We start from the raw sequence: 24,434 nt of genomic DNA, 5'->3' as shown, positions 1-24,434 counted from the left end.
TGTGATTATTCCTGGGAATATAGGCTTGTGGGAATCATTCTCTAATCTTAACTTTCTCTAAATCCTCAATCACAATTTATATTTGAAAAACACTTGTTTGTTTGTTTTTTGTTTTTTTTTTTTTTTTTTTTTAATTTTTTTTTTTCAACGTTTTTTATTTTTATTTTTGGGACAGAGAGAGACAAAGCATGAACGGGGGAGGGGCAGAGAGAGAGGGAGACACAGAATCGGAAACAGGCTCCAGGCTCCGAGCCATCAGCCCAGAGCCTGACGCGGGGCTCGAACTCACGGACTGCGAGATCGTGACCTGGCTGAAGTCGGACGCTTAACCGACTGCGCCACCCAGGCGCCCCTTGTTTGTTTTTTTTTTATCATGAAATGTATACAAATAGGGACATTAAAAACTCTTACTTATAAACAACATGATGGTTTATAACCAATGGTTCTCAAATGATGGTTTCCAGACTAGCAACAACGCTTTACCTGAGACCATCTTAGAAGTGCAGAAATGCAAATTATCAGCCTTTCCCCACCCCCCAGAGCTAGTGAATCAGAAACCTTGGGGTATATATACCCTAGCATTCTGGGCCTCCTACCATTCAACTATCTCTCCAAATAATTCTAATGCACACTGTCAAAGAAAATAATTACTTAAACTTACCCTCCTGAGAGAACAGGTAACACCACTCGAACAAATGGAGGATCAAATGGAAAATTATCCTAAAAAGCAAACAATCAAGTTTAATTAGTTTTAAGAATATCCTTAATACCCTATTTATTTTGAAGATTTTTATACAGTCTATAAAGAATGTGTATATTTATTATCTGATGAGGGTCATAAAAGTAAAAGTACCAAAAATAAAAAGAAATAAAAACCAAAGGAAATAAAAATGATCAGGCCCAAACAGGACAGTGTTTTGGTAAAGTTATGAAAATTATGAAGGGGTTCCACTTCCAAAAGAATTATATAAAAGGAAATGTTCCAATAATGATAGACTAGGTAACTTTACATCAATCCTCTGGCTGAAACTAGAAGAGGTAGACAAAATGTAACCACTACAGAGCTAAGATCAAGAAGAAAAAGTGAACCTCACAGTGGGGCCCTTCTCCCTGCCTTGAGTTTTCTTTCAATTACAGAAAAGGAAGATGAGAGATCAAAAGCTCAGCAGAACTTAAGACCCGCAGGGCTAGAGAGATAAAAATTGGGAGCTGGGGTCCAAGGAGAGGCCTGGACAAGTCTCCCACACTTTAGGCTGGGACCTGAAGAACAAATGACACATTGCCCTAACTGACAAGGAATGAAGTCCAGTTTTGTGTCATCTCAATCCCTGACTGGATTCTGTGATCCTGGGTCGCCAGTGTCCAAGCCTGACAGGAGTAAATGTGAACCCTCTTTGAAGAAGAATATCATCCAAGGCTTCAAATTAGTAAATTTTTCATATATAATGTTTGTTACTAAAAATAGCCAGTTACACAAGACTTAAAAACAAACATGTCCAGAAAATGAGAGGCAAATGACACAAAAACCACAAGAGATCAAGATAACAGAGTAACAAACATAGATTTCAAAATAACCATGTTGAATACATGCAAGGAAAGAAAACACAATATTGAAAACCCTGGCAAAGTACTAAAATTATAAAACGAGCCATAGAGAAATTGTGAAACTTAGAAATACAGTAACTGGAATCAATAACCTAAAAGATGAATTTAACCACAGTAGAGACTTGGTGAAACCGAAATTCAGTGTACAGGAAAATAGGCCAGAAAACATCCAGAATGAAGCCAAGAGAGAGAATATGTAGAAAATGCAGAAAATAACAAGACACAGGGGAATGTATTGAAAGGCTTATCATATATGTGGAGTCCTAGAAGGAGACAAAAGAATGGCACAGAAGCAATATTTGGAGAGAATGTCTGAGAATTTTCCAATATTGACTGAAGACTTCACAAGATTGAAGCACTATGACTATTTCAAGAAAAACAATGGAAACCCCAATGAGGGAATGATATATCTTTGAGTTGCTGAAAATAATTTCCAACCTAAAAATCTATACCCAATACAAATACTTTCCAAAAATTAATTCACACTAAAGTTATTTTCCTGTCAGCAGACACAAGGAAATGTTAAAGGATATTCTTCAGGCAGGAGAAGCATGATCCTAGATGGAAATGTGGAGACTAAAGACCATGAAAAGAACAAATATGCACATAGATCTAAATGAATATATATATATAACAATGTGCAGTTTTTAGGGAAGTACAGAAAATGCATGACAGCACATGTTTGGCAGGGAATCCATGTTCTAAGTCTCTGCATTGATAAGGAAAAATAAAATATAAATTAACAAATTTATATTAGACAAGGATATACATTGTAATTGTAAGGGAGTAAAGAAAAGTAAGAGAACACGTATGCATGAAGCTGAAAGAGGAGAGAAACTGGAGTAATTTAAAAAAAAAAAATCAAAAGAATGAGAAAAAGGAACACAGAATAACAAGTACAAATAGAAAGCACTTATGAGACAGAAGATTTAAACCCCAATATCAGTAATAACATTATATGCAAATAGACTAATTGCTCTAATTAAATGACAAAGATCAGCAGACTTGATAAAAAACGTATGAAGAGAAGATGAGAGAAAAGAAACCTTAGCTAATTTTCAGGCTACCAAGTACAATTCTTTTTTTCAAATTATCAGTCCTGGAAACAGCTTTCCAGAAGAACAAGAGCTTTTTCTCTTAATGAACTTAAACAACAACAGTAGCTGAGGTGGCCAAGAGCATTAGAGGTCAATCTCTGGGTAGCCAGAAAGCCAAAAAGGCTGCCCCTCATTTTCCTACAGCAATGGGGTAAGGAAAAAGCATACTGCCTCTAATAAAGATATGACAGGATGTCTAAGAGAAATTATCTCCAATTTTATGATCTAATAAAAGGAAGGAACTAATTGTCTCTTAAACCAATTTGAGGGTAAAGGGGCTAAACAAACATTTGTCTTGTTCAGTTATTTCCAAGGAACACAAAAATACAGTTTTAACTGCAAGAATAAGCAGCATTAAGTCCAGTAACTTACTTTTAACTCCCTACTTCCACCCATCCTCAAAGAAGATTCTAAGGAACATACGAACTATGAAAATTCAATCCTAATAGGAGAGGAAGACAAAAAGCACACTTCTGGTGGCTAAAACAGATAATCTTAGATTTCTACTTCAAGGGAGAATCTACCCACACAAGATATCAACCTAATAATTATTATAATCTACTTCCAAATAAGTAGCTCACCATTTATCTACAGTTTAATAGACATAATGAAAGGCACGGACACAAAGCTTGGTTCAAGTACAATTTCATTTAATCTATTTTTTAGATCTTTAAATATGTGTTCCCAAATGATAAAGCTTTTTAAATTGATTATGTGGCAGTGAGAACTACTTTCATTTTAAGTAATTCTTCATTCAGAGTAACTCCTTCACATCAAAACCTAGGGACTATTCCATGAACTCTGTACCATGGAACTCAGTAATTAATATTTTACAGAAAAAAGAGTTCCTTGCAGGATTACAGCAGAGAGGTTAAGGATGACGTAAAATAGAAATTTGAGTTATCTTGGTATACTAACTCACGAACTGAGAATCTCAAGGTTTACAAGGATCTCACAAAGTTTCCAATTCAGTATCTTGGCCTTCCAACATATTCTTTTTTTTTAAGTTTTATTTATTTTTGAGAGAGAGAGAGAGAGAGAGAGAGAGAGAGAGAGAGAGAGCGCGCGCGTTAGCGGGGGAGAGGCAGAAAGAGAGGAAGACACAGAATCTAAAGTGGGTTCCAGGCTCTGAGCTGTCAGCACACAGCCTGATGTGGTGCCTGAAACCACAACCCGTGAGATCATGACCTTAGCCAAAGTCAGACGCTTAACCAATTAAGCCACCCAGGTGCCCTTTTCCAACATATTTTTTTTTTTTTTCAACGTTTTTTATTTATTTTTGGGACAGAGAGAGACACAGCATGAATGGGGGAGGGGCAGAGAGAGAGGGAGACACAGAATCGGAAACAGGCTCCAGGCTCTGAGCCATCAGCCCAGAGCCCGACGCGGGGCTCGAACTCACGGACCGCGAGATCGTGACCTGGCTGAAGTCGGACGCTTAACCGACTGCGCCACCCAGGCGCCCCCTCCAACATATTTTTAATGATAAGGAACACTCTATTTTTTTTTTTTAATTTATTTTGAGAGAGAATACAAGTGGAGGGGGGTGGGGAGGGGCGGGGCAGGCAAAGAGAAAGGGAGAGAGAGAATCCCAAGCAGGCTCCATGCTACCAGCACAGGGCCCAACACAGGGCTCAATCCCATGAACTGTGAGATCATGACCTTTGATGAAACCAAGAGTCAGACACTCAACCAAGAGCCACCCAGGTGCTCCAGGGAGCATTCTCTCCTCGAAAGACCGTCACCAGATGGCTCCACAATAGTTATCACTTGAAAAATCACCTGTTTACAGTTTGACTTACTAGTTCTAATGTCATGTTAATCAAAACAAAAATCAAAATACCAAAATACCAAATTAATAAGCCGTCAATCAAAAACAAAATCAAACTAAAGTCTACACATACATAGCCCTTTAAATAGTTGAGGACAAACTCTCATGAGCCCCTATGTTCTTCTCTCCAAATCCACAATTTGCCCAGCTATCTTAGGACATAAAAATCTCTTTCAAATCCTTGCTGCTATTCTCTAAATGAATTCATATTTGTCTAAATAAACCCTTCTTAAAGTAGTACCCCAGAATTCAGCTGAGTGATTTAGATATGGTTTTAAAAACCAGACCACCACTCCCTTAAAAGCACAGCACAAAAGATTTGCCACATTGCTGACAAATCTAATTGGTCCCCATTTTCTCTCCTGCCCCATCCCCAACCTTGTGTTGTTATATCTCAAGTTCCATTTTCTTATTACTCATGACTTTCAAGTTGTCACCATGGACATCTGAGGCATGGACATAAATACTGTTCATGCTCCTTCTTATAAATCCTTCTTTCTGGATAATAACTGCTATCCTTCCAAGTCTGTGAATCCTGATACTAATAACTTGGCAATTCAGTTTGCCAATGTCACTTAGTTCAGAGCAATCACATTCTTCCTAGGCCTCTTAAGAAATAATTCAGGCCTTGGGGCTCCTGGGTGGCTCAGTTGGTTAAAGCGTCCAACTTCAGCTCAGGTCATGATCTCATGGTTGGAGCCCCATGTCGGGCTCTATGCTGAAGCCTGGAGCCTGGAGACTGCTTCAGATTGTCTCCTTCTCTCTCTGATCCTCCCTTGCTCACACTCTGTCTCTCTGTCTCTTGAAAATAATTAAACATTGGGAAAAAAAAAAAAAAAAAAAAAAAGGAAAAGAAAAGAAAAGAAAAGAAAAGAAAAGAAAAGAAAAGAAAAGAAAAGAAAAGAAAAGAAAAGAAAATATTTCAGGCCTCACAAGGCCCTTGTTTCTGGTATCAAGAGCCATGGTCCAGAAAGACAAATCCAACAAATTTCAGCCATTTACCTCCCAGATTGTCCCCTCCCTTAAGTTCTATCTAGAGCAGGAAAATACCATGAAAACATTAAGTACAGCCACAAATCTTTCAGTTTAGTGGTCAAGATTTCATATTCCCTTAAAAACACCTCTCCAGGAGGAAGTGAGAAGGAAAGAACACACAGAGGACTTTCAAAAGATACTGCTTAAGAAGAAGAAGAAAAGACATAGACCTGAATTTTTTTTTTAACATAATTGACATAACTTACATTAGTTTCAGGTATAAGGTTTTCTTTCTTTTTTTTTTTTAAATGCTTTTATTTTTGGGAGAGAGAGCGCACGCGCACAGGAGCCAGCAGGGGAGGGGCAGAGAGAAAGGGAAACAGAGGATCTGAAGTAGGCTCTGCATTGACAGCAGAGAGCAGGATGAGGGCAGGGCGGGCTCGAACTCATGAACCATGAGCCAAAGTCAACACTTAACCAACTGAGCCATCCTAGTGCCCCTATAAGATTCTATTTCTTAAGCTTGGTGTTGGACACCTGGGCATATGATTTAATACGATTGTTTATAGATTGTTCAGGTTAAAACATTTTGCATACAGAATTTTTTAAAAAGGGGGGTACCTGCACAGCTCAGTCGGTTAAGCATCTGACTTTGGCTCAGGTCATGATCTCTCTCTCTCTCTCTCTCTCTCTCAAAAATAAACATTTTTAAAAATTGAAAGAAAAAGAATGCTACTGTCCTGGTTTATTTTTTCACCTTATGAATCAGTAAAAATACAGTCATTAGCAACTTCAGTAAATATATACCAGATTCACTCTCTAGAAGACAACCCAATTGACAATCATAAAAGTTTCTATAATAACAAAATTGAGGGAAAATATAGAATTTGAGTTATTTGAAGAAAGTTCAATCATAAATGAAGATATATCCCCCAAAATATAACACACAAAAGCTACGTAAAAAGTTTTCAAAAAAAATTACTTTTTGCAAGTATATTCTTTCAGGTCTTTGCTTCTTCCTTCAAAACCCCTCATTATCCCTCTACTCTCACCTATTCCTGCCACCATCATCCTTCATTACCCCTTGCCCAGATTAAAATTAAAGTCCCAACTAGTCTCCCAGGTATCTACTCTCTCCAATCCAAACCCTATCTGATGCTGAAGACATGATAACTGTTTAAAATAATAATAATAAAAAGCCTAACAGATCAATCATGCCCCTACCCAAAAACCTGTACTGACTGGTTCTTTACTGTCTAAAGGTTAAGATCCCAGACTCTTCATCATGGTCTCCAAAGCAGTACAGCCTTCATCACAGATTTCTCCCTAGGAAGACTGCAGGCTCTTGCAGGAATTATATTTTAGATGCTTCCATGTCCTCAAGCCTTCTATAGCCCCTCTATAGCCCTAATGCACTGAAGTCTACCTAACTGAAATGGAAAAAATATATGTCTGTAAACTTCCTTCCGAATTTAAAAGAACACAGCAAATAGAAGCTCTATATAATTCAAATATAGCTCCTTAGAAATATATTTCCTAGGGTTTTTTTGAAACGAAAGATTTAAAACTACTACACTTATTTATCCATATTAAATCATTACATTTTATCTAAATTCTATTGCTATTCTTTACCCTTTATTCTTACCATTTAAAGAAAAGGTATTAAATATAACACATAAATTCAGAAAGTATGTAACATATAAAAGTATGCTGTAATATATTATAAAATAGGCATCCATGTAACCACAGCCCTGGTCAAAAAACAGACTAGAGCCAGTATCCAGGAAGTCCCCAGATGTCTCTTTCAGCTTACAACTCCATCCCTCTCACCTAGATTTACTCCCTATCCTCAACTGTATGGTAATCACATCTTTGCTTTTCTTGATAGTAATTACCTAAGTTTGAATCCATAAATCTGCATTATTCAACCTTCTTTTAATTTCTGCTCCACCAAAAAGGCTTTTTAGAATTTTTTTTTCTGAATCTATCCCCCACCACAGATATACTGTGTTAACAGTTTATATAATATGGCCCCTTAAAAGGCCACAGACCAGTGTATATCTAAGATTTTTTTCACTCCAAGGAACCAGTTTTCTTTCACCCCATTGGTGGGGATACTGTCTCCACTGAGAAGGCATGCCCTAAGCAATTTAGTTTTACCTATTTTTGAGCCCAATATAAACGAAATTGTACAAGACTTGTTTTGGGGTCTGGCTTCTTTTGCTGAACATTGTGTTTAAGGTTCACCCATCGTTTTGCACATAGCTCTATTCCTTTTTATATGAATACCACAGTTTTCCATTCTACTGAAACAGACACTTGGGTTATTTTCTGTTTGGGGCTATTATAAACAACACTGCTCTGAACAATTTGAGTACCTAAGTGCTCATCTCTCGCAGGGTATATACATGAGAATTCCTGAGCCACAAGGAATGAATACCTTCTATGTTACCCAATAATCCCTACGTGTTTTCCCAAAGCAATTATAAAAATATACATTTCCATTAGAAGTATATCGAGTCCCCTTAAAATTTTCTTACCTTAAAAGAGAAGTTAAGCAAAATATATTCTATGCCTTCTTTTTCTTTTAAGATCTGAAGATCACTGTGCAAAGGACTATCAGGGTCGACCCTAAGAATTACATAACAAAAAACCAATTAAAATAAAAAGTCCAAAGATTTTTTCTTACTAACCACAAAAATGAACCAGTTCAAGAGCTAAACAGAACCCCTAGGGTAAGTTTCAAACATAAACTTGCTCTATGGTCCCTGGAAAAATAAACTGCAACAGCTTTCAACTCCTTGAGATTAAATGTCCAAAAAGATCACAGTATTCTAAATCCATTCCCATAAGGGGATTCCAAGTTAGCAGTCATTCTAAAGGAAAGTCACATGTACATAAATTTCCTTAAGAACTCAAAAAAAATTAATCTGCTTCTCTAAAATTGTATTATTATTAGCCAAGGGATTCAAGGAAAGAAAATTACCATGGACAAGACCAGAAAAACTGAAATCACTAACAAAATCTAAATTTGTCTACAACTGTTTCTACACATTAGGGCCTACTCAAATTCCTCATTTCAAATACAAATTGGATATCACAGTCAATCAGGTTATTAAATTCACTTTTGTTTCTATAGTTCCCAATTATCTAACTCCATGAAACACTTTATCCCATAGCTAGTCCTTCTTCTCCTTCCTCTTTCTCACTTTACTTATTTAAGCCTAAGAAACAGCTCATTTTAACAACCTGAGAACTAGTTCTACAGAAACACAGCCTAAAATTCTAAGTAAAAACCATATTTTAGAGGTTATCAAATTAAGGGGGAAAAAGTCTCCATTGTGAAAGTCTATCATTACGAAGACTGGGTTAGCATATAAGAGTCACTTACTTCTGCAGTTTAACATGCCAGTCATATAAACTGTCATTTATGAGTTCCACTGAATAAATCCCTGTAAAGATATAGGCCATGTAAATTACTCTATTTGATCTTATACATACGACTTCGGTATAAATGAATACACTAAATAACCATCAAAATCTAGAAATTTTGCTACTAAAACATAGCATAACTAAGCTATATTGTAAGTATTTTGCCATTGAGCTGAGTATCTTATACTCTCAACAGATAATTAAAGCCATCAATGAAGAGGATTCTTTAATGAGCTGAGAAACTGTTTACCATTAACTGTAAGGGGGAAAACTATGCAAAAACTATGCAAAAACATAGGAGGGGGAAAACTATGCAAAAATCATGTGTACTTTAAGATTCTTCTTCTATACACATGCAATTATTTCTATAAAAATGAAATCCCTCTATATAGTTTTATAAACTTTCTTCAACTTTCTGGGGCATCTTTCCAACTTAGTATGTAAGAAATCTACTGTCAATCTTTAAATAACTATAGAAATTTGTTTCATGGATATACCATAATTTAACCAATTCCACCCTATATCTGATTATTAATTTTTAATTTGCTACTACAAACAATGCTGTAGCAAACAAGTAATTATTTAACATTTAAAAATAAACCCATATTCAAATATTTAACTATACTTGATCAGGTTTCTACAGATAAACTTTTAGACATATCGTAAGAAAAACAGGATGCCAGAACTTCTAATAACTCCGAAGCAAGTTCTGCTTACCTTGGATTCTAAAGCAGAAATTTTTTTTGCTTGTTTTTTGTTTTTATGTAAGCTCTAATGATTTAGATTTGATCACTCTAAGAATTTCTGAATGGATCACAAAGCTACTTTTTCAAACATATTATAAGGTTGGCTCTTTCCCTTATTTAATATTGTTAGAATCTCAATAACAACACAGGGGAATCTTATTTCAAGTGGAGAGGTTCCACAGTATTTAAGTCTTATTCAAACTTTGAAATGAAGGGGGAAAAAAGGCCAAAAACAAAACCAAACCAAAATCACCTATTCTTTTAAAGGTATGCCATAACAACCTCTACAATAAAAGTTGATTATGTGGTTAAAAAAAAAAAAAAAAGGAACAAAAATTCATAAAAATCAACTTGGCAATAGTTCTTTGTTCATATAATATTTTCTTGTTTACTTTCCAAAGCAGATATTACTTGTAATATTCCTAGAAGATAAAAATCATCTATGAATTAATCCTTGTTAGCAAGAAGACAAAAAAATTTTTGAGGTATCCATAAAAACAATTTTCAAAAATCTGAACAAGTAAACTCCTCTTATTCTACCTTCCACATCTTTTGATAACTTGATTAAACCTGCATTTAAAATCCCTAAAATAAAGTTCATAACCATTTCTGTGCCTGTCCAGTTATATTATGAGAACTGAAGTTTACTATTTGAAACTTAAAAACAGCATAAGGACAACGGAGCAGACACCCAGGGGTCCTTACCTGCTTTATAACTCTGTGATCTGTATATGTCCCTGAGCTCTTTCATTAGCCTATCTGAAGCTTGCACAGACCCAGATACTGCACCCTGAAACAGAAAAACTGCTGTTTACCAGGATCTACAGAGTCCAATAACTGAAGATTTCAGGTATATAAGCCTGAAAGTTTACAATGAGATTTATAAAAATAGATCACAACTCAACATTTTAAAAACTCAAAGAAGCTTAATTAAATTGAGGATTATAGGGGCGCCTGGGTGGCGCAGTCGGTTAAGCGTCCGACTTCAGCCAGGTCACGATCTCGCGGTCCGTGAGTTCGAGCCCCGCGTCAGGCTCTGGGCTGATGGCTCGGAGCCTGGAGCCTGTTTCCGATTCTGTGTCTCCCTCTCTCTGCCCCTCCCCCGTTCATGCTCTGTCTCTCTCTGTCCCAAAAATAAATAAATAAATTTAAAAAAAAAAAAAAAATAAATAAATAAATAAATAAATAAATTGAGGATTATAAAGTTTCAACAGGAGTATAAAACTGGGGGACAAGTCTGGCTCATTTATGATTTAAAAAAAAAAAAAAAAAGTCTAACCAACCTGTGTAGATCACCATGGCTCCTGCAGTAGCCTAGAAGTCAGTATAAACCTATTTCAAATTCTATTGATTTTTTAAAATATTAATTTTTTTTAAGATTTTATTTTTTAGAGCACTTTTAGGATCACAGCAAACTTTAAAGAAAGGTCCAGAGATTTCCCATGTAACTGCCCCCACAATGCATAGTCTCCCTTATTATCAATTTCCCTCACCAGAAGGTATATTTTTTTTTAAGTTTATTTATTTTGAGAGAGAGAGAAAGAGGGAGAGAGAGAATATCAAGCAAACTCTGCGCTGCGAGTGCAGATGCTGACACAGGGCTCAGTCTCACAACCATGAGATCATGACCTGAGCCGAAATCAAAAGCCGGACACTCACCTGACTGAGCCACCCAGGCACCCCCAGAAGGTACATTTCTTAAATTGATGAATCCATGGACACATCAATATCATCAAAATCCATAATTTACCTGAAGGTTCACTTCTGGTGTTGTATACTATATAGGTTTGGAAAATGTATAACACCACATATCCATCACTACAGTATCACAGTATTTTCATTGCCCTTAAAAATCCTCTGCGCTTTGCCTATTTATCTCTCCACCCCACCTCTGGCAAGCACTGATCTTTTTTATGGTCTCCACAGTGTTGCCTTTTCCAAAATATCACACAGTTGGAAACATACAGTTATGCAGCCTTTTCATCAGATTGGCTTCTTTCACTTAGTAATATGGATTTAAAAACTCTCCATGTCTTTTCATGGTTTGACAACTCATTTCTTTTTTTTTTTAGCAGGGAATAATATTTCATATTGTCTGGATGTACCACGGTTTATCCATTAACCTACTGAAGGATATCCTAGTTGCTTCCAAGTTTTGGCAATTATGAATAAAGCTGCTATAAACATCCAGTATTGAGGTTTTTGTCTGGACAGAAGTCTTCAATTCATTTGGGTAAATACCAAAGACTGAAACTGCTGGAATGTATGGTAAAAATTATGTTCAGTGTTATAAGAATCCGCCAGACTGTCTTCAAAAGTGGCTGTATCATTTTACATTCCCATCAGCAATGAGTGAGAGTTCCTGTTGCTTCACAGTCTCCTCAGCATTTAGCATTGTCAGTGTTCCTGATTTTGGCCATTCTTTTTTTGATTTTAATAAGAATGTTGGGTCAGAAGCAAATTTTGAACATACTAGAAGGCCCTTACCATTTTAGACTATCAACTAACACAGTTTCATTAGTCTGATTATAAGCAAGAATGTTATACTGAAGGTCTACTTTACATTATTAAGAAACTGAGAAATAACATGTTCACCTGCAACTAGTTTCAGTTCTTTTCCATGTTGGGATTTCTCTAAAAATGAAACTGCACCAATATGTTATCCGAAGACTAACTAGGAATGCAACTACTTCTCATAAGACAAACATTTAGAACACCTTAGTTTAAAAAAATACACTGATCATGTAAAATTTAAATGTTAATGGCTGTACTACACCTTGCGGAATGGGTAGCAATCAGGTTCACAAAGTTATTTCCTACATTACTTAACTGGTTTAAACCCTAGTTTCACACCCATAGAATAAGAACACTATTTTAGAAGTGGCTATAAAAGGTTGAATGGGAAGGTTTATAAAGTTTAAAGTACTTAGCTTAGTGTCTCTCACGTGAAAACATTAAATAATCTGTAGTTGTTTTGATTATAATATACAAACTAAAAGCAATCACAAGATACAGAAAGTACAGTAATCTTAATTTAAATGGCACAAACTGTTTAAAAAAATAATGAAGAGTTGAGCTAAATTTCTTTGCTCTCTAAAAAATAAATAAAAATAAATAAAAATAAAAATTTGCCAATTAAATTTAATAGTGTAAGACTGAAGGAGAGCGAGTAATTCATCTGCTTACAATACTTGGCATTTCCCCACATAACTCATTCCCTGTTTTTGAGAACCTGTGCCTAAGAAAAAGGTCCTTCTGAGATAGATGTCTTGGGTTTGATAAACAGCTCTAATACAAAGAAGTAAGAAGTAACTGTTGAGACAAATGGCTAGACTCTCCTATGTTTTCCTACTTTGGGTATTTTAATGTATCATTCTTATTTATTCTACTCAGTAATCATCCAAAAGGTATGTATTATCTATATTTTAGAGTGGAGGAAACTGAAGCCACACAGCTGTGTTTATTACCAAACTCAGCATTCATTCACTCCATACCCCATGCCACTTCACATAAAAGAGATGTTAAGTCAAAAGAAAGAAAAAAAAAAAAAAACTTTTGGTTTGGTTAGAGCAGGATAGACCAGATGGAAGCTCTGTGGAAAAGAATCTAAATTGTACTCTATTTGTAGAAAACACTAAATTTAAATACAGATCTCATGGTAGAAGGGGAAGCAGTATAAACAGGCTGGAAAGTGGGTATATACAGTGAACAGCAGGTTAATTCCAACATGTAAAAAGCAGATGAACATGGTAGAAAGCTATCAACAGATAAGAAACTTCAACAACAACAACAATCCACTAGGGCAACAAAACATGGCTGAATCCACAACACAGGCAAGGGTGGAGGAGGGTAGCTTAGACTGGTAGCTTAATGAATTGCCCTGTTTTATATTATTACCTATAATTACTTAATCCCAAAAGTATAGATTTTAGATATTTGCAAACACTTACACTGAGATGGTCTTGCCTTTGGGTCTTCCTAATTTTCTCTAATATTGCCAAATTTTCTTTTTCAATTCCTTCATCCTCTGACTTTTTTCCACTAATAGGCTCTTCTTCCTTCATCTCATAGTGATCCAAGTCTTCTATATCCTACAAAGATAAGAAAAATATTAGCTTATTGAAGCTTATGCCAAAAGTTAAATTACTCTTGACTCAAAGAACAGAAAAAAATGAATGGAAAAGGGAAAAAAACCTTCACATTCAATCCAGAAGTTTCCATCTTTTTATATCCTACATTTTCAGAGCTAGAATCTAAGCATATTTAATACTTTTATAAAGCCATAACTCTTACTAAATAAATCTCCTATTAAAAGAAACTTTTGCAACAGTTTAGCATTAGGTATCAAGAACCTTATTGTTATACTCTGTTCCAGTAATTGACTTCTAGAAATCTACTATAAGGGACTAATTTAAAATGTGAACATTGACTTAGGCATAAAGATGCCTATTTAAACTTTATAGCTACAAACCCCTCCACAAAACTGCATGTGCAAAAATATCAGAGCAGGTACCTCAATTTCATGAAATATAAGACCATTAAAATGTCAACATAGCATAATTGTTTCTTCTTTATCAATAATGAAACAAAAGGGCAGTGAGGATGGCAGTGCACCAATCCTTGGCTCTGTGGGGGCAGTGGCAAGGTGAATGAGCCAGGCTGGCCACTGTGGGTACCAGGTTCTGTGCTCAGGCTCCACCTGTTGCTTCTGGCTGCTACTCTGGCCTTGCTCCAGACCAGGGGTGAGCTGGGGGACTGGACACCCCTGGGTGACCATACAGCTCACGCTAGTTAGAGCTGTGCTGTCCAACAGGGCAGTCTCTTGTTTCTTGTGGCTGCTGAGCACTTGAAATGTGGCCAGTCTGAATTGAGATGTGCCTTAAGTATATAGTCCACACCAGATTTGGAAGACTCAGTGAGAAAAACAAAGAGTTCATTATTTTATTTTATGTCAATTATGTTGAAATCATAATTTGAACACATTAGGTTAAAAAAACATACTAAATGGAAAAAATAACGCAATGCAAAAAGCACACAAAACTGAATATATATGGGGCGCCTGGCTGGCTCAGTCAGGCGACCTAACTGTTGATTTCAGCTCAGGTCACGATCCCACAGTTTGTGGGATCAAGCCCTGTGTCAGGCTTGTAGCACGGAGCCTTCTTGGGATTCTCTCTCTGCCCCTCCCTTGCTCATGCTTTCTCTCTCAAATAAACTAAAAAAAAATGAAAAACTGAATATAAATCTCAATTATACTAAAATAAACACAGAAAAAAAGAGATTAGGACATAACTGAAATAACAATAGTTATTTCTAGAGATATTTAGTGCTTTTCCTTCTTTTCCAAGTTTTCTACAGTAAGCACCTACTGATTTTTGTAATTAGGAAAAAGTTAGATAAGAATTTGTGTTATATCCCTTGGTTAACATCTTTGATCACTACATCACTCTCCTCCCTCCTTTCCCATATCATCTATTCTTAAATCTATGCAGAACTTTTAAAATCGTAACGTTTTTCTATTATCTTCTCTACTTCGATCATCAAAATCTCTAAAGGAGTAGTTGATACTTACTATCTCCATTTTTTTTAAGTTTATTTATTTTGGGGGGGATGAAGAAAGAGTGCATAAATGCTGGGGAGAGGCAGAGAGAGAGAGAATCCCAAGCAGGTGCTGTCCACATTGTCAGCCCGAGGCCCAACTCGGGGCTTGGGGCTCAAAACCCACAAACCGTGAGATCATGACCTAAGTGGAAATTAAGAGTCTGACACTTAACCAACTATGACACCCAGGTGCCCCACTATCGCCATTTTTTAACCAAACTAACTCATTGTGCTTTGTAGACCAAAGATCACCTCCATCCAGACTCGGCGGTCTTTTTCTTAGATTCTCATCTCTTCAACCCCTATTATTATATTCCTTTCTTACTCAGACCCTGTCCATGACTCCATGTTTCATAGAGCTCCCTCCCCATGAAAGGTTTACACCTTTGTTCCATCCCACACTTATTTTCTTCAGAGTTCTCACAAATGTCCTTAGTCTGTATCTCCTCCTAAAACTTCAAAACTCAGCCACATTCCTATCCATAAATCTTCTCCACTTGAGTATTAATGATGAATTCTGTTCTGTGTGGATTATCTTTATAGAACAATGTTCTCAGCACACCTTTTTCTGTGTAAGGCCTTTTTCTCAATAGTCACACCAAAGATAAACATATTTGTTTCCAATTCAAGACTTTTAAGCCATCTGCTTTGCTAGTCAACCTTGCTTTCCTTCCATGACTCCAACACATCAATCTTAATCTCCCAAAAAGACAGCTTCAATGCACCTAAACACACCACGCCCAAGGCTCCTTGGGACTTTTTACCATATTATTTTAGTTACCTAGATTATCTTCTATTCACCTATCTTAATCTGACATCTTTGAAGTCCAGGCTCCTGTCTTTCTAGATTTCTTTCCCTAAATGCTGCTGTCCCTTATTTATATCATTTTGAAGGGAAAAATGAAAAGTACATAAACTTTTGAATGTCTACTTCATTGTACACTGAACCCATGGAAAAGGCTTAAAAACATGAAATGCTTTTAACATTTAACTCTATCCCTAAAAAGTCACACAAATTACAAATTAGACGTTAAGGATTATTTTGCTCCCACACTGACAAAACAAACCCACAGCTACTTCTTTAGTTTTAAGGCATTCTAAGAAGTGTATTTTACATTTAAGATTTTCCAAATCAAGAAAAGAAGGTAGTAACTTGAATTAACTCTAAGATCCAAAATGGAAAAGATATTTTAAAATCAAGACTGTGGAACTCAAATACCTTTTATGTGGTCAATGTAGAAACCTAGATCTCCACTCTGAAGTCTGCATTTAAACACAAAGCCTCAGAGCTGGAAAACCTCTAAAATTGTATCCATGAGTGGCAATTAAACTGGTCTAAAGTCAAAGTCTTAGAATTTGCCCTACGAAATTCTTAGATGATTTTTCAACAGGAGGTAGCTTTACTACTTCTAGTGAGTAGTCCCTGAAATGTTCTCAAACGCTCAAATTCAGAATTTTTTTTTTCTATAATATTTATTTTGGGGGAGACTGCAAGCGGGAGAGGGGCAGATAGAGGGGGCAGAGGATCTGAATTGGGTTCTCTGCGTGGACAGGCTGAAAGCAGCGAGCCCAATATGGGGATCGAACTCACAAGCTGTGGAGATCATGACCTGAGCCAAAGTCGGATGCTTAACTGACTGAGCCACGTAGACCCCCATAAATTCAGAATTTTTAAAACTTAATAGTTCCTCTTCCTAAAAATAACCAAGTACAGGTTAAGTATTGATTACTATTAAACACAAATATTATTTTAATGCTAAATGTTAATAAGAGCTTTTATTTGTTAGGAAATCAAATCCAAAGACATCAGATAAGTGATTTGCTTAAAACCATTAAAGTTTTATCATTAATTAAAGCTAAAAGCCGACTTTAGAAATTACACTCAATTTCAAATACCATGTGCTTTGTATTATTCCACATTAACAAAGGCTTATAAAGGAGATTAGAGAATTATTAAAAATGTTCAAAAATGAAGATTTAGTATTTATAAAATGTGATTTTTTTAGATAAAACACCTACTTCAGCCATCTCTTCTTCTTCCTCTTCTTCTGAAGTTACTTCTTCTGTTGTCCCATTCTGAAAAGGAAAAAGAATTTGCTAGGGCTACACAGAATAAGCACACACTGAGTACATTAGAAGACTTTAGGGACAAGCTATCATTCATCTGTCACTAGAATTCCACTAAAAGAACCCATTAAAGTTGAACATTTACTTTTAAATTTTTTTTTCAACGTTTTTAATTTATTTTTGGGACAGAGAGAGACAGAGCATGAACGGGGGAGGGGCAGAGAGAGAGGGAGACACAGAATCGGAAACAGGCTCCAGGCTCCGAGCCATCAGCCCAGAGCCCGACGCGGGGCTCGAACTCACGGACCGCGAGATCGTGACCTGGCTGAAGTCGGACGCTTAACCGACTGCGCCACCCAGGCGCCCCGAACATTTACTTTTAAATCCAGGTTTGATGTGACAAATAATATTTATCAGTTTTTTAAAAAGAAACAAATTTTGAACAATTCAACTTAATAGATGCTTTGGGAATAAACAAAGGCAATTAGTCAATTATAAAGCAAAACTTCAGAAAATTCTGAAACATTCTAAAGAAAACATTTTACTCATATGGCTATGTACATAAGGTTAAAGCTACTGACTTCTTCCACTTAAAATAAATATCCCAAACTTTGGTTTCCTTAAAACAGCTACCTTTTTAACTTTGAAAAGCCTGAATGTTTCCATAAATTCCACTGCCTTATATTTTAAAAGGTCAAATGTGTTAGTTATAAAGAAGTCGACCTTTCACAAAACTAAAAATTATAAAATGATCACCATTTTACTATAGAGCCACTTTTCTTTTTTACATGTGATTTATCACAGAATACTTCTCTACAAGACACAATTTGCCACTCATTCACAAGGAACCTGATGGGGTTTAAGGAAGGACCTTCATAACTAGTTTTGGCAGAGCTCAAAAAGACAACTTTTCTAAACCAGAGCACAGTTGTCTACAATACAGTGGATAAAGTTAGGACGATTTTTCTTTCTTTCCAGAAATACTTGCTGTATTTGTTCCAACTACAGCTGGAACAAATTTATTGTTTAAGAGGCCTAACTTGATAGCCTCTTAAGTGTGGGTATCAGAGCCAGAGAGAAAGGCACATTTTAAAAAATATAACTCAACACAGCAGCAAAATCACCTTTCCCTTTTACTCAGAGGATTGAAAAGTCTGCCTGCCAGAACCTCCCCATTCCCATGTCATAGGCAGAGCATAGGTGTACAAGTCAGCGGGGGAGGAGGCCATAGCAGAGAAGAGTGACAATTGCGGAGGACAGTCACATCAACCATTGACAATGATCAATGGTATGCCTCATCTATGCAGACAGCCAAGTATTGCCAGATATTTGAAGAAAACCAGCAATCTGGGGGGGGGGGGGGGGGGGGGAAGCACCAAGTTGAACAAACAGAACAGGTGACCTGAAGCATTATTAATGAAGAAAATAAAACAAAAAAATCTAATTGGAATCTTTAGCAATACTTGAGAAGGTATTACATCCACAAAATATAAAAAAATTTCTGTGCAAAGGAAAAGGCAATTCTAGGAAATCAAAAAGATTCTATCAGGAAAAGAAAAAAAAGAAAAAAAAAAAAGATGAACAAGATGACCAAGTTGTGACATTGCTTTAGAACAATGGAGAAAAAGGATACAGGGGATGGGAGAGGAAGGGGTACAGAAAAAGAAGAGTTAAGGGAAATGGGAGATAGGAATACAGAGAATTAATATTCATCTGTAAGACTGAGGGAAAGAAATAAGAGACAAAGGCTGTCAAGCTAAAGAAACACCTCAAATATGAAGTGGCTGTGAATGCCCCAAAGGAATATTGAAAAGTAAAATTCTGTACTTCACAGTTAAAAAAAAACAAAAAACACCTACCAATGTCCAAAAAGAAAAATTATAGAAAAAGAAGAATCAGGCATCAGGATTTTCACCTGCAGCAATAAATCCTGGAAGATAAAAGTGTAAAGAACCTAGAAGACACTCAATTATGAACTTAGAATTGTGTATGTAGTTCCATCAGGACAGGCACGATTCCTGTGTTTCTTTCACCTCCGTATTCTCAGCACCTATGTAGAGTACTTTACACAGAGTCAGATAGGTAGGTGTTGAATAAATAATAAAAACAGATACTGAGTATTCAAGGAACACTCTCCATATACATTCCCAGAAATCCTTTCTAGAAATAAAAACAGAGGAGATGATTCAGGGATATATTTTTGGAGGTGGGAAGCAACCATGGAATACAAGAAACGGCAATAAGCAAAGACATAATCACACCAATGGTTAAGTTGAGGCAATTGTTGATAATTCAGCTGGGAAGCCATATTCTCTGACCAGAGAAAAACTAAAAATAGTCCAAAAGCCACCTAAGAATGTTAAAAAATTTTTTCTAAAGAACTCTTAAGAAGAAATTGACCCTCATGTCCCAGTAATCCAACTTCTAAGTATGTGCCCAAAAAAATGCTTGCACAGGTGTCCCACGAATATAGAGAAGAATGAACATGGTAGCACTATTGCTTTTATTTTTTTTCAATATATGAAGTTTATTGTCAAATTGGTTTCCATACAACACCCAGTGCTCATCCCAAAAGATGCCGTCTTCAATGCCCATCACCTACCCTTTCCCCCACCTCCCATCAACCCTCAGTTTGTTCTCAGTATTTAAGAGTCTCTTATGCTTTGGCTCTCTCCCACTCTAACCTCTTTTTTTTTCCTTCCCCTCCCCCATGGGTTTCTGTTAAGTTTCTCAGGATCCACATAAGAGTGAAACCATATGGTATCTGTCTTTCTCTGTATGGCTTATTTCACTTAGCATCACACTCTCCAATTCCATCCACGTTGCTACAAAGGGCCATATTTCATTCTTTCTCATTGCCACGTAGTATTCCATTGTGTATATAAACCACAACTTCTTTACCCATTCATCAGTTGATGGACATTCAGGCTCTTTCCATAATTTGGCTATTGTTGAGAGTGCTGCTATAAACATTGGGGTACAAGTGCCCCTATGCATCAGTACTCCTGTATCCCTTGGGGTAGCACTATTCCTAATAGCAAGCTGGAATCAACTCCAATGGATAAAAATGTTATGGTGTATTCAAACAATGAAATACTGAAATGAAAAAGAACTCCAGCTACACATAATATGAATAAATTCAAAACACAATGTTAAGCAAAAGACAGACATGAAAGAACACATATGACTCTTAACATGAAGCTTAAAAACAGGCAACAGTAAACCACATTGTTCAGAAAGGTACATGTAGATGATAAAACTAGAGAAAAGGAAAAGATTAGCATAGAAGGGAATGATTATCTGGAAGGAGCCTCCAAAAGGTTTCCAGTGCTAGCAACAGTCTGTTTCTTCACATGGGTGGGGACTGGGTGGTCATTCCCAGGTATTCACTGTAACTATTACACTAAACTTATGGACAAAAGATGGAATCAAACCACTCAGGAAATACAAACTATTTAGAAAATAAATACACTACATTTTAAAACTTATGCAATGAAATCAAATAGCGCTAAGAAAATGTATATTTTGTTAAAAAAGCAATTTAAATCACAATGATCCAATAAACTAGAGAAGCAAAAGGAGAGCTAAGACTCACACAAAAATAAAGAAAATTAGATTTAAAAAAATAAAAGGACTGATTCTTTCAAAAGACCAATAAAACAGACAAGCTTCTGGAAAGTAATCAACGATAAAGAAAACAACTTTAGAAATGAAAAGAGCTTCATAACCATAGATTCAAAAGTATAAATGAAGTCATCATTTTTTTAGAATCTAAAATTACTAAAACTGACTAAAGGAATGGAAAAAATGAAAACTAATACACGGAAAAACATGGATCAGGCTCAGATTTTCATTTAAACCAGGGTTTCTCAACTTTGGAAGTACTGATAATTGGTGCTAGATAATTCTTCGTCATGCACGACTGACCTGACATTGTAGCACATTTAGGAACATCCTTCTTCCCACAAAATGCCAACAGCACCCCCACCCAACCAGTTGTGACAACCAAAATTAACTCTGGATGTTTCCAGAGGCCTCATGAGAGGCAAAATTGGACCCTGCTGAAAATTTTATTTAAACTGCCCTCGATCTTAGAAAAAAACACACAAAGCTTACCAAGTCATCTTACAAGACTACATAACCTTGATACTGAAATGAAACACAAGAGCCTAAAAAGAAACAAATAAAAAGAAGTATATTACAATTGCACTTAAAGTAGAAAAAGCCAAAAATAAAAGTATTATCATATCCATCATGTCCCTCTGGCTGCCACCTATGCAGGTGCTGAGTATTTATTATGAATACAAGGATGATTCACAACTAGTAAATTTCTTCACACAATTCACAAATTATATCTCTTCATAGACTTATATGCACAATCATGAAAAAACAAGGTAGATCTACATACACTGTGTCCATAATGTATTGTTAAGTGAGAAACCTAAGGTGCAGACATTCCAGAGAGAAAATTGAACATAGAACATAACATATTTCTCCCATTTTCTCTCTTTCCTAAGTCTCCACTAAAATTATAGTGAATAAACCCTATATAAATACACAATGATAACAAAAAAGGAAGTGGGGCTACCAGCAGTAAAGAATTCACTCATACTAGCATATGACAATACATGGAAGAATAGTAATTAATGGAGCAAACAAGTAAAATAGGTTAGGGGATTATAGGAGGCTAATTTGTCCCAGAGCACGCTGGAGAGACTCAAGACTCTAAGACACCCAGTAACCTGGACAGCAGGAGTAATGAATAAGCCAGAAAACAGATTAACCAAAAGCCTATACCCAGAACATATTGTCCAATCCCCAAACACACTGCTCCCCCTTATGTCCTTAAGCAGAACCCAGACAAACATATCTACCTTAAGCAGGAGATTAGAAGGTTTCATATCCAAACAAACCAAATAAACCAATTCCAGCTGCCATTTATTATTATACCAGGAAATACAGGGCTGGGGAAGTGGGGTTGGAAATCCCTTTAAATTCCTCCTAAAAAGCTATCAGTTGACAAGTCTTGGCCACAAAGAACTCTCAGTCATCTTTTTAGTATCTCTCTAAAGGAATATATGAATAAGAAAGGGAGGGGAAAAAAACAGAAATATGAATGAGCAATATAGAATAAATAGATATTTGAGGAAAGTCTTCAAAAAGAAAAATTAAGACCAAGATGAACTAGAAAAAAAAAAAACTTATTAAAGAGAAAATAGAGATGGTAGAGAGGGAGAGGTTAAGGGTAGCTTACCTTAAGGGTGGCTCCTTAAGGACACTTATGAATACAACTATAAATCAGAAATAAAATGCTATGAATAAAGAATCATCAGAGAACAAGAAAAAGCTCTTAGAATTTATGATATATCATTGGAGAGGACCTCCAATGAACCACATCCCTAGCATTCATCCCCTTATCTGGTCCCCTCCCAAAGCCAATCTGGGCTGGTCCCATGACTTGCTTTAACCAATAAATGTGGTAGAAATGACACTGGGCCAATTCCATATCTAAGCCTTAAAAAGGCCTGACAGCTTCTACTTTTGTGCTCTTGGAAGCCAAAAATTAAGAATTCTGACTACCTTCATGAATAAAGAGAAGCCAAAAGAAAGGGTCCATCCAAGAAGAGGATGAGATGCCATGAGAAAAGGTCTGGGTGAAGAAATACCAAGGTACCACACATATGAGTTAAAAAGCCATTCTGGACATTCCAGAGCAGTCATGTTTCCAAATGACTACCAGTCCCAGCCACTATCTGACTGTGCAAGTGAAGCCAGCAGGAAAAAAAAAAAAAAACAAAAACTGTCCAGCTAAGCCTAATCAACCCACACAATTGTAAGAAACAGAATAAACTAAGTTCGGGGTAACTGGTTAAGCAGCAATAAATCAAAGCCAAAAAGTTATGCTGTCCAAATAATATATTCAAAAATATATTTGAAAAGATAAACTTTTCATATTTGAAAAGAAAAAACTTCCAGAATTTTAAATTAAAAGATAGAGACAGAATATCGAGACAATATAAAAGATACAAGGACTCAAGTAAAGAGGTCTAAAATCCCATTAGTAGGCATTCCAAAAATGAATAAAGAAAATGGAAAGGAGAAAGTTATCACAGAAAAAAATACAAGCACACTTAACCAAGGAGAAAGATTAAGGAGTCCACTTAGGAAAAAGACCCATCCATACTTAGTGTCCAGCAACAGGGCAGGGGGTGGGGGGTGGGGGTGGGGGAGAGAGAGACCACAACTAAAAATACTCCATTGTAATATTTGAGAACACCAAGGAAAAGATGAACTCTTAAAAGTTTCCCAAGTTAAGCATAGAAGAGTAAGACTCAAAATGGCATCAGGCTTAAACAGCACCATTGGCTAAAAGATGACAGTGCAGTCTTGATATTCTGAGGGAAAATTATTTTCAACCTAGAACCACATATTCAACCAAACGATCAAATGTGACCATAAAATGTAATAGTATGTAACATTTATTTGTCATTTACTATGTGCCAGGCACTGCTCTAAATGATTTACATGTACTAACTCATTTAATCTTCCTAGTTTCTCCCAAATATAGGTACTACTACTATTTCCCCCATTTCACAAACAAATTGATGCACACAGTGGTTGGGTAATTATCCCAAGGTCAGACAGCTAATAAGCAGCAGAACCAAGATTCAAACCTATAGTGGTCGGCCCATATATTTTTAGATGTTAGAACTCAGAAAGTGTACTACTCCTTCATGCTAGGATTCTACTTGAGGATGTACTCAGGCAAAATGAGAAAGGGTAAGCAGAAAGGTAACATGAGATCAGGTAACAATGGATCCACACTAGCAGAGGAGACAAAAATTTCAAATGACAGCTACACAGCCAGACCAGAGAACAACCTGCTAAGACTGGTGCAGAAGAACCAAAGGCTCCAGAGAGACAGAACAGAAAAGGGACAGGACACCACTTTCTAAACTAAGAATTATTATTATAAGGAGGACACTACAAAAACAAAAAGCTCTTGTAAGAATGTCGTAATAGAAAACTCTATACCACAAAGTCCTAATGATAAATAATAATTCATATGACTAAATGTAA

At 36.3% G+C, this 24,434-nt stretch overlaps 1 protein-coding gene across 1 annotated transcript in view; it reads right to left on the bottom strand.

Moving 5' to 3' along the window:
• Positions 1–24,434, bottom strand: part of UBE2Q2 (ubiquitin conjugating enzyme E2 Q2) — a 66,494-nt gene that overhangs the window by 24,956 nt on the left and 17,104 nt on the right. The window contains exons 5-10 of the mRNA XM_058736939.1: positions 17,307–17,363; positions 13,637–13,777; positions 10,392–10,476; positions 8,900–8,960; positions 8,049–8,139; positions 662–720 (exon numbers count right to left, since the gene is read on the bottom strand). Coding sequence (XP_058592922.1) covers positions 662–720; positions 8,049–8,139; positions 8,900–8,960; positions 10,392–10,476; positions 13,637–13,777; positions 17,307–17,363 — 494 coding nt within the window. The remainder of the gene's footprint in view (positions 1–661; positions 721–8,048; positions 8,140–8,899; positions 8,961–10,391; positions 10,477–13,636; positions 13,778–17,306; positions 17,364–24,434) is intronic.

Source organism: Neofelis nebulosa, chromosome 7 (genome assembly GCF_028018385.1).
Source record: "Neofelis nebulosa isolate mNeoNeb1 chromosome 7, mNeoNeb1.pri, whole genome shotgun sequence".
Classification (NCBI taxonomy): Eukaryota; Metazoa; Chordata; class Mammalia; order Carnivora; family Felidae; genus Neofelis; species Neofelis nebulosa.
The sequence above is the reverse complement of the archived record's forward strand: the minus strand, read 5'-3'. Positions and strand labels throughout refer to the sequence as shown.